The sequence below is a fragment of the Sceloporus occidentalis genome, unplaced genomic scaffold (assembly GCF_023333645.1).
Source record: "Sceloporus occidentalis isolate IW3139 unplaced genomic scaffold, rSceOcc1.0.p SCAF_52, whole genome shotgun sequence".
NCBI lineage: Eukaryota > Metazoa > Chordata > Lepidosauria > Squamata > Phrynosomatidae > Sceloporus > Sceloporus occidentalis.
Genome location: NW_028317032.1, coordinates 2030497 through 2047950, shown reverse-complemented (window position 1 = coordinate 2047950; position 17454 = coordinate 2030497). Strand labels below are relative to the sequence as shown.

General features: G+C 43.0%; 2 protein-coding genes across 3 annotated transcripts; both read right to left on the bottom strand.

Annotated features, from left to right (window-relative positions):
- Positions 1-1619: 1619 nt before the first annotated feature.
- Positions 1620-6738, bottom strand: LOC149288329 (matrilin-3-like). The gene is made up of 4 exons (XM_089491873.1): positions 6651-6738; positions 4001-4570; positions 2100-2228; positions 1620-1735 (listed from the first exon to the last, which is right to left on the bottom strand). The coding sequence occupies exons 1-4, from the start codon at positions 6736-6738 to the stop codon at positions 1620-1622; spliced, it is 903 nt and encodes a 300-aa protein (XP_089347999.1).
- Positions 6739-9158: 2420 nt separating this feature from the next.
- On the bottom strand, positions 9159-16578 carry LOC149288328 (lysosomal-associated transmembrane protein 4A-like). 2 transcript variants are annotated; one of them, XM_089491917.1, is made up of 7 exons: positions 16480-16578; positions 12151-12271; positions 11776-11852; positions 11419-11586; positions 10944-11039; positions 10124-10222; positions 9159-9239 (listed from the first exon to the last, which is right to left on the bottom strand). In XM_089491917.1, the coding sequence occupies exons 1-7, from the start codon at positions 16576-16578 to the stop codon at positions 9159-9161; spliced, it is 741 nt and encodes a 246-aa protein (XP_089348043.1). The 2 variants fall into 2 exon arrangements, with proteins under 2 accessions (XP_089348043.1, XP_089348044.1); XM_089491918.1 differs by having other exon boundaries at positions 11464-11586.
- Between the last annotated feature and the right edge of the window lie 876 nt (positions 16579-17454).

Genomic DNA, 17454 nt, shown 5'->3' with positions numbered 1-17454 from the left:
CAAATGAGTGCAACTCTGTTGTACAAATGCTTAATGATTAAATCCAGTTGGATGCAGCACAAATCCTTCTCCGACGCCAATAAACGTTATATATTTTCTTCTCAGCACAGCTTTGTATTCTTTTGTACATCATATTAAGTGTTAACGCAGGAGATCCTATTTTAGCAATATACGGAAATTAGATTATTGCACAGAAAAAGAAAGAGAGTCCTGGAAGTTTTCTCAAATTCCGTTTTGTCTTTGTTCATAAACTTGTAATTTTTTGGTAGCTTCATCTAGTGGATTCAAGTTAAGGAACAACGTAATTGGTACAATAAATAGTAGAATATAGCGAATAAAGGCTGGTGATTTTATTATCATTTCTATGGAAATCCAGTCCTATTATAATGAAATCAAACAGATAAGAAAAAGATAATTTATTAATCATGTCTGAGGATCCAGCGTTGTTCTTTCTATTGTAGGATACCCTACAGTTCAAAATTTTGGGTTCACTCAGACATTTCCTAGTTTTTTAAAGAAACCGCAAATTTAGTCCATTAAAATAACATGAAATGGATCAGAAATCCAGCGTAGACTGATTTTTAATGGAATATCTTCAGAGGCTCTTCGTCACTCCTGCGTTCCAATGGCACATTGCGTTCACTAATCCAAGTTTAAGTTTAAAAGGCTAATTTTACAGCCAGATTTTTTTTTATTCTTTTCTTTTTTTTTTTTAAACACATGAAAACGGCTAAGTGACCCCAAACTTTGAAATAGTAGTGTATGTCTCAGGCGTGGACTGCCAAGTTATCCCCACTCAGGCTCTTGCTAAAACAAAGATGGCAGGGACAAATTGGCGATGATGTGGTTGCCTTGGCACTACAAGGCCAGTTGCCACCTTATGGCGTAAGTGTGGCTGGCGTGTGGCACGCTATTTTTTATTCTCGCATAGTATTTAGCTGGGTATATCAAGCCACTGGCCAAAGACTACAGCCCCCAATCTGACAGTGGAGTGGCAGATCGGGTGAGTGTGTGGTGTTGTCAGTCAGCGGCTTCCAGGCATTCGCCCCGTGCGCTAGATAGCCAGTCCGGGCCTGAAAGAGAGCTGAGGACCTGCTCAGTAAACAGGGTTCCAAAACCCTAGGTTCCTAAACCAATTATTCCACCTCCAAGCCTAACCAATTATTGTATATTTTGAGCGAGACGCCCTGAAGAATTCGAGCAAGATGTTACACCAAACACATTAGGAAGGACCTGATATTTCTATTGGAATTGCTCTGTAGGAGATGGCCTTTTGTTCTTTCACCAAGTACCAACCAAGAGGGTTCCTTTCAGTATACTGATTTGAAGTGGGGTGCACTGAGTGAGTTTAAGACTTGGTGGCCCTAAATAATGCAGAGTTAGATTATTAATATTTTAGTGGCTATAGATTATACAGAACCAACCCAGCCCTACTACCAGGAGACACTTGCTAAGGTTGAACGTTGTAGGTGATGTGGTGAGATGACTCGTTTCATTATACGAGGTCATGCAAGCTCTTCTTGAATGAGAAACTCACTGGGCTATGTCTCTTATAACACATTGTTAATGTGGTGAGTTCGTTCTTATAGCACCAAGGTGGCCAGTGGTTCCCAATACAATTAAAGGATATGTTTTGTGGTCAGTGACTCGATGTATGCGTTAACCTTTTGCTGGAATGCGACAAGAGCTTCACATTTGCAGGGATCTTCTGTTTGAGCAATCCCCCGTGCTTCTTCTGCAACAGAAACATATGTTTCATTTCATTGTATCATTTAAATGAAAGATTGTGTAATTCTCATGGATATCGGAAGCTCTTATTATTATATATCAACTGACAACAATTCATGGATGTAAATATGTCCTGGTCCTGGTCAGAATGTAGGACAACACTATCCCAGGAGTAGCACAAAGTGTCTGTATGTGGACTCCATGACATGGCATGTGGAAGCCATTAGTGTTTGTGGGGCATTTAGTGAAATGCCCACTGATGCCACCTTGACTCGTGTCCATGCCTGATGAAGGGAAATATCTATATTTGTATTTCTTATAAAAGAACCTCTCAAGAACAGAAAACAGGAAGCATTTGCGATAATATTTACCTATACGCGAGCATGTTTTATTGTCCAGATTCAGGGTGTAACCGTCATGACATCTGCAGTAATAGGATAGAGCTGTAGGAACACACGCGTGTTCGCAATCATGCTTTCCCAGTGCACACGCATCTACACCTGTTAAGGAACATAAATAATATATTTGGTATTCTAAACGTCACCAGGCAACGTGGCATCAACAAATTCTGCATGTTCTACCAGATTGACATTTTCAGGAAAGACCAAAGAACCTCAACAAATAAGACAAGATGAGAGAGAGATAAGAGCGAGAAGAGAGATAGGAGAGAAAAGAGATCATAAAAAAATATCTCATTAAAGATAATTTAACCACACCCATTCCTTACCAAATTACCCTCCCACTTCCAATCCAATTAATGCTATCCAAGGGTAATCCCACCCCCTTTAGATATTAGCCATGGCCGTTAATTGTCCATATCCACCCCCCCACAAAGCCACTACCTGGGAAGAGGGAAGCTCTGGGGTAGCCTGCCTTGGGACATTCCCAAGACTACTGTAGATATTATATAAAACAATATAAAACAATAAATAATAATAATATTGTGCCTTCCCTTCATTATACAGCAAACTGTAGGGCACTAAGTTTATCTACTGAAGCTAAATAATCATACATACATACATAGATAAAAGGAACAGGATCATCAACCAAGCTCAACATGGTCACCACTGATTGCACCTTGAGAAGATTTGCAGCCAAGTGAGATATCGAAGCCGATGTTTCTTTTATTATATTTTTATTGCCATGTGACTGTTACAATGTGCCGCTCTCCCCAAAGGACATGGCTGATTTTCATATGTTGATACATATTCCGTTCTATCCAGCTGGTTGTCTTCAAGGCACGCAAGAGCCATTAGCATAATTGTTTTAGAGTCATTATTAATGGAAACTTCATCTAACGCATGAGCCCATTGTCAGATCTGTTATTTAATTACCTGTTCATCTGCGCACTGGGTTCGTGAAACGTGAGTGTACACTCGGTGTATTAGCGTATCGGAACATGCTTATCTATCCTCGGTTTGCTCATTGTTGCTGATCTTGAATATTAAGCTGTTAACGATATGTCATGAATTCTGCAAGACGAAGCTAAGTGGCTCGTCATTGGACCTCACTGCTGCTCTTTTTGTTTGTCAATATGCGTAAACCTTATTGGCGCCAGATAAATAATTATTATCACTTTATTACCGGACCGCGATTGTTGTTACCCGCTCAGTTAATCCGCACGCCATACATTTAAACAAGAGACTCTATTTCTCAGAACAGGTATTACTTAGTTGCTGCCTCTTTTTTTCTCTTCTTCGTGGCTGCCTCTGCTGAGAGCAGGATGCTTGCTCATACTGAACATGGAAACAGATACAGTCATATTAGCCAAAGAAGAGACCTCTGACGTCCAGAAAGCTTGTGACTTTACATTGTTTCTACATTTGCCTAATACTAGATAGACAAAAGAGTTCCTAAGTACATTTTAAATCGATGGGAGAAGTGGCAGCCAATCATATGTAGGTTTAATGAATGCTGCCTCTACGCTCCTTCATTTAATTGGGAGTGGCTATAGGCAGGAAGCTTACTTAAGTACACTTCCTGTTTTCTAGAGGCCCTTAGAGGGAGGAGCAAAATAAAACAGGAGTATACAGGAGATGTATAGGCAATAGTGTAAATGCGTTTTAAGCACAGTTTTGTTTTTTCCTATAAAAATCTATATGATATTTTTGAATCCGTGCGGGTGGATTTAATACATGAGAACAAAAAGCCTCGCAAAGGCTGTCTGAACCAATCGACAGCAAGTAGCAACTTAACAACAGGTGAGAGATAACAATGGGGTGGATTGGGCAGCCCACAAGGTATAATACATAGCGTGTCAGCATATATTTACCACAAAGAGACAGCCGGAACATAGAGGTCAACTTCTCGATGACCCCATAAGTCTCCACATAGAAAATGTGATCATCCAAAGGCCTACTGGCCATAAGCTTGAGAGACCGTAAATCTGCCCTATCAACTCCAACTGCGTATATCTCAATCCCCGAAGCCCGGGCCCTGGCCGCAATGTCCTCCACACCGTCCTGAGGGCGGCCATCTGTGACAATGATGGCCACTTTTGGAATTTGGAACGACGTGTGACGTGCTCCTGAAGCCTCTGTAAATGCCTCTTCCAGGGCAGTCTGTATGGCCAGTCCCGTCATAGTGCCCGTAGACAGTGGGGTAATCGCAGACACAGCCTTTTTCATCTCGGCTTTTGTAAAATAGGTCTTGAGGAAGAACTCGATTTTTACTGCGCTGGCGTAATTTACCACGGACACGCGGGTCGTCCTTTCGCCCGTGTCTAGTGTGTCTATCATTTCAGACAGGAAGGTCTTCACTTTCTCAAATTCTTTTGGGCGCACACTTCGGGAGCTATCAATGATAAACACCAGGTCCATGGGCTGCCTCTTACACGCGGTGTCTGTAAGGATAACGCCATAGATGAACGTGTACCTTTATTATACGTTACGACAGAACCTAAAAGCCCAACTTTCTATACACATGTGTGCAAAACCCCCCTGAAAGGCATGGCATAGAACCTCTGCTTTCCTCCACGTAGTTCTTCTCCATATGTGTAGTTGTAGGAAACAACATGAAGGTGGAAAGTTGCTCCTTGCTCATAACATAAAGCTAAAATTGTTTCATTGCCTCCTAACACCGGGATATGGAATGGAGTATAAAACATGCATATATTATATGAGATACAATCTGGGTCAATGGGGGTCCAGGAGGACAAAAGCCATTCTACTGAACTATACTATTTCTATACTGGATGACGTTCACGTAGCATTTTGGGTGACTTTCCCTGCTCAAACACCACACGGAACTGATTCTTATTTGAAAGGTTATTGAAGTCTGTCTCCATCAAGTTTCGGTAGTCAGAGTGTCCCACTGGCTGATTAAAACTGAGCCATTCTATTTTTCCCCCACAAGCAGTATGATAAGGATTTGACATGTTTGTCAAGAAGATCGGGCTCAGATAACCAGAACTCATACATGATATGCAGCTGCCTGAAAACATTAAATAATGCAAAAACTACTTTAAAAAAACAAAACAACCAAATATTTTTGAAAACTTTTTAAATCCAAGACTCTTTATAAAAGAAAAAACGGTTGGTGGCAGTTCCATTTTAAGGACCAAAATTATAGTTCACCTTTATGGCCCCTGCCTCCTAACTTTGCTTTCTCCAAAATATTCTATTATATTCCATGAAAAACTCCTTTCCCGAGTTTGAAAAGTAAAAACTACACAAAACCTAATAAAACCAAATATGTGTAATTCTTTTTTAAAGAAACCGACATTTTTTCTGCAGCAATGGCAACAAAGCCTTTCAAACTACCTGCAGCCTTTCTTTGTCACATGACTACAAAGGAGCACCTAGGAAAAATTTCTATTGTTTTATAGGCATGATTTTTGTTTATAAAAAACTAAAAACATGAACTCTATTGTTCCTAGTGTTCTTTCACACAAATCAATACTTAATCAACTAAGTCTAAATCTGCAAATTCACATACCGTGCTAAGTGTTTTTAGCGGTTTTTGGTAGACATTTATGGGGTTAAAACAAAGAAATGTCCATTACAACCCTGTGCAAGGTTTCAAAAGCTCTTAATGGTAAGGTACGTTTTTTTTGCAGATGATACAAAAGTCTGCAGCAGGGTAGACGTTCCTGGTGTAAGAAGTCAAATGGGAAGTGAGTGACGTGAATCAGAAGAACAGGGCAGCTGGAGTTTAATGTTGATAAATGTAAGATAACGCACTTGGGATGTAAAAATCTCAAAGGCAGAATATAGCATCGGGGACCCTGTTCTGTCAGCGATAACGGAAGAGAGGGACTTGGGAGTCATTTTTTTTTGGGGTGAATGGAAAGGATCTCAATGTGTATGGATTGTAGGAGAGGAGAGAGGGGGGATGTGATAGAAACATTTAAATACTTAAAGGGATTTAACAAAGTACAGGAGGAAAGATTATTTCAAAGCACCTTCAGTGATTTATTCCTCTCGTTATGTCTCCAGCAGGATTTTACATATTACAACATGTATGCATTTGTATCACTTTTGTACAAATTGTACATAAAAATTGTATTGTATCAGAGCCTTAGAAGATTTTTCAACTGCCAAATAAAAATTACTCATAATTTAGATTTTCATTCTAGTGTTTTTTTATTCGCACCATAAAGCGGAAATACAATAGAACGTACATTTGCAACATCCTACCTTCAGAAGAAAATATTTGCTGAGCAGACTCGTTTAGGATATAAAGAGGAACATTGGGTTAAAATGCAAAGGCAATCGAAGGTAGATAATTTTTTTAATAATTAGAAAAGATCCATTATTTTAAATGTTTTCACTTCCAGTGCTTACTTTAGAATTTAGAGTTAAAATATAAGACCAACTCCGAGCAATATAACGCAGCAATGTAACGTCAGGTGTACCGGATGATGCGATGGAGACTAGTGACGGTAGACCTGTTGAAGGGGACCAAAATAAATCTTTCCTTACCTCTAGGTTTCTGCACGGGCAAAGTCCTGGGTTCTTCTGGCTTGTGAAGAGGGCTGGCTAGCGCTCCATGTCTGGGAAGGGGCAACATTGAGCTGCCATGAACCACAGGGGGGAAAAAGTAGCTTCTATACGGTGGCAATCCATACATCCTGTAATGAGTGCCATTGACTGCCACCATCAGGAAGCCCGACAGGCAGAGGACAGCCCTGCTCAGTATTTGCTTCATCCCCAGAGCTCACAGCGTGCTGGTGAATGTACACAAAGAGGACCCGATACTGAAGCTGCGAAGTGTCCACAAAGACATATAGTGTATGGAGAACAGAGAGACGCCTTCTAGGTCTGGGAATCCGGGACGGAGTGCTGGGAAATCCCACCCATCTGGCCACAGTCTGAACTTTAAAGCAATTGTTCTGCAACATTTTTTATTTAATAGTATATATATATATATATATATATGACCAATAATATATTCACACACACATATACACAACGTGATCAAAAGTATGTGGACAGCCCTCCTAATTATTAAGTTTAGGTGTTTCGGGTGTATAAAACGAAGCACGCAGCCATCTCCATAGACAGACATTGGCGGTAGAACGGGCCGAGCTCATTGACTTTAAGCGTGGCGCTGTCATACGATGCCACACGTCAGTTCGTGTAATTTCTGCCCTGCTTGATCTGCCCCGGGCCAATGTAGGGGCTATTATTGTGAATTGGAATTTACTAGGATTAACCACAGCTCAGCCACGAAGCGGTGGACAACGCACACTCACAGAGTGCAGCCACCAGGGGCCGAAGTGTGTATGAAACACCCATCACTCGCTATAGAGTTCTATACTGTCTCTGGAAGCAACACCAGCACACGTTTGTTCCAGCGGAGGGTAATGTTAACATTACAGCATACAAAGGCATCTTCCACAACGTATCCTTGAACATTGATCGCAGGCCTGGATTTACTATCAGGTACGGACTAGGGTTCCAGGAAGATGAATTTTGGATTTAATCTGAAATCTCCCAATATCCAGATAGGGGGCGCTATTGGCTACAGAATACAAATGTCCGGCTGTGTCATTTTTCCCCTCTATTATACTTTCTTGTAATTTTCCAATTTTTTCCATCACTTAGAAATTTGGTCCGGAAAAACAAGATTCATTAGCATCCGCCGTGTAGTACAAGGTTACTCCAGTATTAAAGCCAACGGGATCGCTGACCCAAAGGCTTTGCATGACCTTTTTATGACTTTGCTTTAGTACTATTATTACAGATCAAAAACCATTATTTTCATGCACTTGTACACAATGTATTAATGGGAAAATCTTAGTGATATCAATTATGTTATACAGTGGCCATGGTTACTGGCTCCACCATCAAAGCGAAGTCAATCGCCTCTCGGAAAATCAGCAGATTACAATACTTTATGTATTCTTAATAAATGGTAAAAAATAAAATAAAAATAAAGCACTTATCTCACACATAGATCCTTGTCTTTGATTGGCTACTTGAAGCAGGCAATCAGTGGCAGGAAATCAATAGCAGCCCCTTTCCACATATGTGCACCGGGGGTCTGAACAGACCCCCACCCGCAGCTTTCCCCTAAACCAACACGGGAGGCGAGTGTCTCACCTGCAAGGAGATGCTGGGTGGTGTGGAAAGGGGCAAAAGCATATTGGGAATGGGAGCAAAACTGCAGACAGCCAACACAACACAATTTGCTTTAAATACACAGGTGTGAGCTACGTTTATATCTAAGGTACTGAAAACTGCGGCTCTGACGCCAGGGCCTCAATTATTATTAAATGATGCTGCACTTCCCTATATAGTAGGTAAAAAAAACACAATAGGTAACACATCAAACTCCACAAAGTATAATGGGTTTCTTTAAAGATTTAATAAATCACAGCCATCGAGTTACATTGAGATCTGTCTTGTGCTCCGACAGATAAAATACCGATATGCATCCCCGTATATATTTCGTATTTGTTGCATAAGCATGCTGTAACGCATCAGTCCAGTTAAATATATATATATTTTATTTTCTATTTTTCTTAACATACTGCTGAATCCCCAGTGCATGGTCTGCAGTGTCATAGGGGTACTTGGCAATGATTTCCAACCCCCTGTGGCACACAAATGATTAGCCCTCCTAGAACTAGATTAACAGCAACCTTGAACTTCAATCAAGCTCAGACAGGGTTAAAAAAGGTATGTAAAACATAAGCAAAACTGTAAAAAAAAAAAAATACACACAAAAAAACAACAACACCAACAGGTTTTTTTTGCCCTAAAGCAAACCTACCAAATAAACTTTAATCAAAAACGATTGTCTTAAATGTAAATAATGAATCATTGTAATAAAAAGTTTAAGGTTAAGGCATTACACGTACATAAAAAATATTTCTTCCTCTTTTAATCTGTTATCTCAGATGTGAAACAAACACAGAGGTAATATACTTATCAAAGAAGAAATGGAAAAACACAAAAGAAAAACAAACTTCTAAGCCTCAGTAACTAAGCAGGCATGTAGGGAGGTGGAGGGTCCTTCTCCTTCTCTGGCATTTTCACAGCCATCTCGTACGTTGGAAGGATGTACTGTAACGGGAGAGAACGGCAAAGCCATAGATTATTACAAACGCACACATTTATTATATATAGTCTATGGAGGGAATGGACTTCAATAGCACTGCCATAAAGAATCAGCTCGGTGTGGTGTTTGAACATGACAAAGCCGCCCAATGTAAGACGAGAGCCTCCAAGGGGCGCTCCAAGGCGGTGCACGGCACCTAAACACCCGGTAACCGAGATGCCCAGAGGGGTCGTGTAACAGGTGATTTTGTGGTGGTAGTAGAGAGGCAATAGCTCGCTTGGAGTGCCAAGACGGGCTCGCGTGTGAGTAAACGCTGTTGGCAAGTGTGTACGTGTTGGCAAGCGCTAGTGTATAAGGTTAGCACAAGTGTTTGTCACCAACTCGAGTAAGGAGTATGTTGGTGAATGGTGTCAGCACAAGTGTGTGAATGAATAGTGTTAGAGTGTGAGCCTAGGTTAAGTGGTGCACAGGAAGAAGGGAGTGTGTACTTGTATATGTATGTTTGGATATCGGTTCTCGGCCTTTTGGCTAAGTGGGAGTTAGAGTGACTTTGCTTTTACGTATATTCATGTGTTATGATGACGGGTGGAGATTTGTGCGTGCCAAGAAATATTGCACCTCTGCAGCCTCTAGATTTGCACATAAAGTAAAATATTTTTTTTATGGATGCTAAACTACATTGTTATATTTGGCACAAAAAAATTGTACAGTCTTGGGGAAAACCAGATTTTTCAGAGGGTATTACAAACACCCTGCGCGACAAGCAGGATGTTTTTATTGCTATATTCCTATTTTTTTCATCTTTTTTATACCACTCGGAAGTGTACTTCGGTGACAGACATTTGTATAGATGATGCACCGGATGATCGCATCATGCCTTGAGTTTTACCTGTGAAGGGGCTTCAAACGCTGGATAGACGGCGATCTCAGGGGTGTTTCTATTGCTGATGTATTTGTAGCAGTTCCACACACAGTTAATCAGATAGGCCTAGCAAACACACAAAGAAAGTGGGTTAAAAATAAGCGCAGGTATAATACGGCACAAGATGTATTAACTTTCACACAAGGCTTGATGACCTAGATGCAAAAGCCAATTTTTTGGCTGTATATGAAAAGCTTTGGCTTGACACAGCCAGTCAGTGGCAAGAATCCGACCATGGAGGAGAGGAACAGCTGCTGCAGCTGCTACATAAGGTTATTAATTGCCTTTTCTCCCCCATTTTGGAAGAATACCTATTAAAGAGACATTACAAGGTCCTGTTAATGCATATGATAGCCGAGTGGTACCTTTAAATTTCTCGGTGGTCTCTGTTATAAAAGGTTATCACTGGCACTAAAGCGACCCCATTGAAATCAAACAGTCAATTGGAGGAGCTGAATGCCAGACCATGGAAGAGCCAGGAGCCGCGGCTTCTTAAGGCAAGTCATTTTTATTTTCTTTTGACTCCACTAAATGCATATTAGAAAGTCCTTTAATATGCATTAATTGGCGTGTTTCATGTCTGGGACAATGGAGCGTCCCTTTAAGAGGTTAATTAGAATAGTCCAACAATGAGTTAACAGAATTCAGACTGCCTGAGGCTGCCGACAGACATTAGGAAACTGCGGCTGAAATAAAGGCGCGCTACTATCTAGGCGCTGCATTTCATCAGATTATTTATATTTATATATATCCAGTATAAAAGCTACAGATATCTATACAGACGTACCTTTAAGAGGATGATGAAGGTACCCACAAACAGTACGATGAAGAGGAGCGAGCTGGAATCCAGTGACAGCATGTCATCTTTGTAAGGAAAATCAGGCTAGAAAAAGACATTAACGATGAGAAATGCGGCCACCCCACCCAAATACAGGAACTGCGTTCAAGAAAAAAAAAAACCGAAAAACATAGCCGCATTACTCAATCCTCGGGACTTTCTGTAACAGATAATGCACTCTTCGCACCCAATGAAAAAAAACCATACATGATCATACATCATTATACGCCTTCGCACCTGGAATCCGCCTTATATCAACTCCCTGTTGGAGCACCGGCTCACGGCAGAGACTCACCGCGTTTACATTCTACGTTCGGAAACTACTCCACACAGGGGCGTATTGTGGACTAGGGTCTGCCATCCAGGGGGCAGAAACCCCTCTGCCACATAGAGTGCAGATCATATAGGTGGCTATAGGCGGCACTGACTCTGCATCATTCAGTCGCAATACAGTGTGCCACAAACTTACCAGCTGTTCCAGGTAATCTTTAATTCCAGGCAGATATGTAAGAGAGCTGATTGCAAGCAGACAGGTCAGGGCGAAGTCAAACAGCTGGTAGCAAAAGAACGGAATGAGCCAACCTCCGCGATGCTGCGTGAAGAAGACGACTCAAATTAATGGTTATAACGATGCACCATTACCTATCAGGGACCTTTTGGCTGGGGTTGACTTAATGAACATATCGGCTGCAATAGAACAGTTTCAATGGACGTGTAGAAAGGTCCAAGGACAACATTCTCCTTTATACTAGGAGTCCTCCGTCCAACAAGATGAACTTACCGTGACGGCTCCATAGACCATCATGGCACTCATGGCAAACATAAGGAGGCATATGGCAAACAAGACACAGGTGTTCTCTGTGAAGAGAAAAAAGAAACAATTACTGCACACATTTATGAAAGCTTATTGAGAACATAAAAAACACTAAGCATATAAAACAGGGAGCCGTCTGACCAAAGAGATCCATCACTGAAGAAGCAGCTTGAGAAATGAGTACTGAGGGATACGCCGGTATAAAGGCATCGGAAATAAGATTTATTTATTTTTTTGGCTGGCAAAGAAAAAAAAATAAAAAAAAATACTTATTACAGAGGAAGGGCCCTGACTCGTGGCTCGTAATCCCAAGCAAGAGATGTGCAAAGCAGCGAGGCTCACCCGCCACTCTCTCAGAGGAGTAGTCACTTCCGATGACCTCATACTGGATGTCGAGTGTCGGCACTGTGTCCGGATGGGTCACTTTGACCGTCAGAAGGATACCCATCAGCAAGTTCATCACCTATACAAAAAAGTAATAGGAAACGCGATCAGCGGGTGAAGCATGGCTCGTGAGATAGTAACAGGGCGGCAGACATTCTGTGTCACGTTATACACCGTCCACCTGTATAGAAAGATTCAAGCACTCAATTGGTGGACCGTGGAGGAGAAGCCAGGCTGCAGCTACTACGAGTGCTTTACCCCCCCTCCCCGTTTTGTTAGAATGCATATTAAAGCACTGGCAAGCTTACAATCTAGAATTCTATATGTTAAGGGAAGGGTTAACAAGGCATAGATTTTTCTCAGATGAACATAGTTAAAATGCATCAGTCATACGATATAAACCTTTTCATGTGTTTAGTTTTCACATTTCTAGAACCGATTGCCTTAATGTTCTCAAAACAGAGTTACAAAAAAAACCGTGTGGGAATCAAGGCCACAGCGCTCCGCGGAAACACTGATCACGAAGCCGCAGATAAGGGGAACATCTGCTAAACTATTAAATCCTAAACAAAATGCTATGTGACATACGCTGGCAGTTCCTCGGCAATAGTTACTTTTAACTCTGTTGAGCCGATGACTGCGGACATTAAATTGGCCAAGTATACCGACCTCGCTCATCCCCCTAATAATTTGGTCGCCCTCGAAGGGTTACACGACGAGGCTTAAAGGGACAGCGACTCCTATGTGCGTTAAAAGCCTGTGCTCTCGATTGCCATTGGGGTTTTGGAGATATTTGGGGTCAAACGTTCACCTTATACAAGCGGAGATCCGTGGCTGCGTGTGGCACGACTGGCATTATCAGCTTCCCATCCCCCCACCCATCAACAACAGGGAAGCGATGAACAGGGAGTTAAGATACTTTTCCCCCATGGGATATTAGTATGTGTGTATATATTACATACACACACACACATATATGTTATTTTAATCTGCAGACATCATTATATATGTTCATTGAATGTTCTGAAGTAAAATTATATTTAAATATAAAGGTGGATTTTGATATTTATTTAAATCGGTAAACGTTAGATATGTTTCAGGGGATAAGTTCTTGCGTACTGAGAGACTTTGCTACACAGATCAGGTCGCCCCTGGCTATTACTGGCACGGGGGATATCGCCGGCTCCAGACAGCATGTCATATATACGCCGACCGGCGGCTATCATTAGTAACGAAGGTCACGCCGAGCACTATGTTGTTGTTGTGTACACACTGGATGTTTATTAGCAAACAATACGCTACGGGCGGCTTCAGCGAGAATATTCCAAGAACTCCGATAAAAGGACCGACTTGTAATGAAGAAGCGGAGCAGCGTTTTTACGGCTCAGTTAACCCTTTCAGTGCGTCCCCGCTCTGCAATCCATAGATTTCAGCGGAGTAGTCTATCTTATCTGGTCCTAGCAGAAGTCTGGCACGTGGTGCGTGTGGAATACAGACATGTGCTGCTAAATGTGCCGGTGGAGATGAGAAAGCTGCCGCTCAGCGATAGACCTTTATCCTTTTCTCCCCATAAGGAATCCTTGCAGAGCCGGCCGACATTCTTTTTTCTGAGCAGGTGCCACGGCGGTCGTTTTCCATAAGAAACGGACATCAAGCGAAGAGGCAGCAGAGTAAAGGAGTCCCCCGGCTGAACTAGACGGTCCAACGGGCAGGAAGCCAGCCGCTGGTTTATGTTTTGTAGCAATATGGTAACGGAGATCCCCCTTTTACAATTCTTTGGAATGGAAGGAGCATCATATGTGCAAACTGTCCCATGTCACAAATGGTTTAACCTTAAACGCCATATGGAGGCAAGACACCCCAGTGCTATGGATCAGGCAGCTGTATTCTTCCCACAACAACGAATTTCAGGATACGCTTGGAACAAAAAGCGCATCCGCAGCAAATCCCATTTACCCGCGACGCGCAAGCATTGGCGTTGCTGAGCCTCCCGCTACGTCACAGCACCCCAATCTCTGCGAGTCCCACCTATAAACACAACAAGCGACACAACCGTCCCCCACCGGACACAGACCGAAAACACGGCCGTTTGTGGAGTCAGGAGAGCTGGAACAACAACTATGAATGCTTTAGACGTATTGTGGCCATTGTGAACACTGACTGAGAAACATGTGGACGCAGCACCGCAGCGCGTGATCACATCACATCACGTCCAGCGCTCTGCCAAACGCTGTTCATTCCTCCGCGGCTGGGTCGTGTTATATGAACGGTGCGTCCGGGGCTGTATGGCCACCATAACACAGAGACGATTCCGTGCGATTCACAAAACCAAGTCATCCCTTAATTATTCAGGTCCACAATTCTGTAGTGCTGGAAAGTAAACGGTTAAAAGCCACAGCTTATAAGTAGAGGCCGTGCGAGGCTTCACTTCCCATCAAACTAATTATGTCTCTAAAAACGAAAGTCGATGTCGCTTTATATTTGAGCAGCGAAAAGGTGTTTATTCACTAAACAGTTGTCAAGAAAGACTAGGAGAGATGCGTTTTTAACTCTTTTGTTTTGCTATTTCTTTTCCAACATGACGGACTAAACTGGCCCCGCAGGATGCATAATCCAAAGTGTGGGAACATTTCGAAGACATTTCCCTGATTTAACTATACATAAGCTCACCTTCAAGATGTACACTGAAGCTGTATCAAAACTCTCCTTTAGTGAATAAATCCTTAATTGTCATAATCTGGAAGGTATTCGAAGCGGCTGCTTCGTAGCACCTTCATTGCCGTGGTTTATGCCAACACTAATCTAAGGGGTTTGTGGCCCCTCAAAGTGCAGTCAACAGGGGGTTAACAGCATACTAAATGGGGAAAAATAGTGGAAAAGTGAGCATATTACCAGCCGGGCTAGAATAAGTCAGGCAAAACGTGCTGCCACTGGTACTAAACGCGTCTGTAAAGAAGCCATTTGTTGCCTACTTTATGCACTTCATTCAATTCTAGCACTCAAAGGGTTAATTTCCTCCAAAAGTTATTAAAAGGGATCCACTTTGTATAGAGATGCAAATCGTACGATGTAAGAATACACCATAAGGATCACGTGTACGGGGACATAACAGTGCCGCTCTGTGACCAGCCATACTGGGGAGCAAAGGGGGGGTACCGGAGACAGAAAAGATAACAATTACTGGACCCTAGTGATGTCACCATGACATCATAAGCAGTACTGTTTGGTTAAAGTGATCACCAATATCAAAGTCCTCAAAATATATATGTGTGTGTTTTATTTAAGTGAAAAGGGTTAAACACATTTAAATAACCCAAAAGTTTAAAAAACACAAAAATACGGTAGTAAAAGGACATTCTGCGCAGTTACAAAATTAACCATAAAAATGACTAATCATATTTATAGCAAAAAAGCTCCGCTAACTGGAGAGGAAAATACCCTGGTCACAAAGGGGTTAAGGTTACAGTTAAGAGCCCAACACGGCCTCACCTCAGTGAGTTATTTGCCTCCTGAGCTTCCTTCCTGGTTACGACTCAGCGATACCTTACAGCCCCTGGGCTTCCATGAACCGGTCACACTCACACCCTCAGATCCACTTTCCGGCACAACCTGGCCACTGCCAGCCACCCCTCGGCCACAGCCTGGCCACTGCCAACCACCCCTCGGCCACAGCCTGGCCACTGCCAGCCACCCCTCGGCCACAGCCTGGCCACAGCCAGCCACCCCTCGGCCACAGCCTGGCCACAGCCAGCCACCCCTCGGCCACAGCCTGGCCACAGCCAGCCACCCCTCGGCCACAGCCTGGCCACTGCCAGCCACCCCTCGGCCACAGCCTGGCCACTGCCAGCCACCCCTCGGCCACAGCCAGCCACCCCTCGGCCACAGCCTGGCCACCGCCAGCCTTTTCCTTGCCAGTCTTTATAGTGTATCATAAAACCCCTAACCCTGGCCCCCACAGCCAGCACTCTCAGCCCCCACAGCCCCCACAGCCAGCACTCTCAGCCCCCACAGCCAGCACTCTCAGCCCCCACAGCCAGCACTCTCAGCCCCCACAGCCAGCACTCTCAGACCCTACAGCCAGCACTCCCAGCCCCCACAGCCAGCACTCCCAGCCCCCACAGCCAGCACTCTCAGCCCCTTTCCCCGCTTAGCCTCCTGTCCGCCTCAGTATCAGCACTTTTACACCATGTCGGGCATTACATAATCCCGGCTGTGTCACAATACACCATACAGTCAGTATACCAGGGCCGCCTCCATATGTTACAGTACTCTCCCCTCTATGCTCACCATGCACTTAGTGCCCAGGATAATAGTTCCGGTCCGCACATGGCAACAGCCACAGCAACGAGTGCTGTACAGCCGGTCCCGTGTCCGCTTCAAGTTCATAGCCAAACGTCTCCCGCTGTCCTCGGTCTCCAAAAACTCCTTCTGTCGCTGGTCACCCAAACTCACTAACGTACGCGCGTCATACGGAAACTGCGACCAGTAAGAGCCAATCGGATCCAAGCCTCGCTTTCAAAGAAGGGCGTGAAGTTAGCCGGGGCCATCTTGGAAAAGGGAACATCAGCGCCCAACCGAGAGTATGACTCTGTAGCTTATCTGGACTACAAGTCCCACAATCCTAATCAAATATTTTTGTTTACCCCAAAGAGGATTGTGGGATTTTTAGTTTAAAAAAAAATGCACTTACCTAATTTCAAGCAAGTTTTTTCATTATTTTACTGGTTTATAGCCCCCAGCAAACAAATAAATTATATATAAGATATACCGGTATATATATTGATTAGTTAAGTTAAGATATAATATAATGGTAGAAATACAAATAATAATAATAAATACAAATATAATAATAATTACTAGTAAAAAAAATTTTTTTAAATCTTCGTTATCTCACTATAAATGTCAAACCAAAGAATTGAAGTAAACTAAATCATTTTCCATAGGTCAACAAGTCTCCACCATCTTACTAAATGTATCCAACAGATGGATGGACGGCCATAGATGTATAACCTCAGCATTTTACGTGTCGCAATCGGGACGCCTGTGATGGGGATGTGGCAAGAAGAAAAGACCGGTGAGGTTGGGGCCTGAGGCATGGTGATCTGCTTGCGTGGGCCACAGGGCCACCTCGTGGCTTCAGAGTATCTCAAGGTGGCCACATGGGAGCTGCAATGGTTCAATCGATTACCCCAACTGGCCCATGAACCCCACTGTCGCCACTAGGCTGGCACCTGGGATGCCGTCCTAATTAGATTTCAGAGC

Excerpts from the sequence above, each read along its gene's own strand:
- LOC149288329 (XM_089491873.1), bottom strand. The coding sequence starts at position 6,738 with ATGTTGCCCCTTCCCAGACATGGAGCGCTAGCCAGCCCTCTTCACAAG. Across the intron at positions 4,571-6,650 it reads GCCCGTGCAGAAACCTAGAG|ACACCGCGTGTAAGAGGCAG; the intron begins GTAAGGAAAGAT and ends TTATCCTTACAG. Across the intron at positions 1,736-2,099 it reads TAAAACATGCTCGCGTATAG|AAGAAGCACGGGGGATTGCT; the intron begins GTAAATATTATC and ends TTTCTGTTGCAG.
- LOC149288328 (XM_089491917.1), bottom strand. The coding sequence starts at position 16,578 with ATGAACTTGAAGCGGACACGGGACCGGCTGTACAGCACTCGTTGCTGT. Across the intron at positions 11,853-12,150 it reads CTCCTCTGAGAGAGTGGCGG|AGAACACCTGTGTCTTGTTT; the intron begins GTGAGCCTCGCT and ends TTCTCTTCACAG. Across the intron at positions 11,587-11,775 it reads TGGTCTATGGAGCCGTCACG|CATCGCGGAGGTTGGCTCAT; the intron begins GTAAGTTCATCT and ends TTCTTCACGCAG.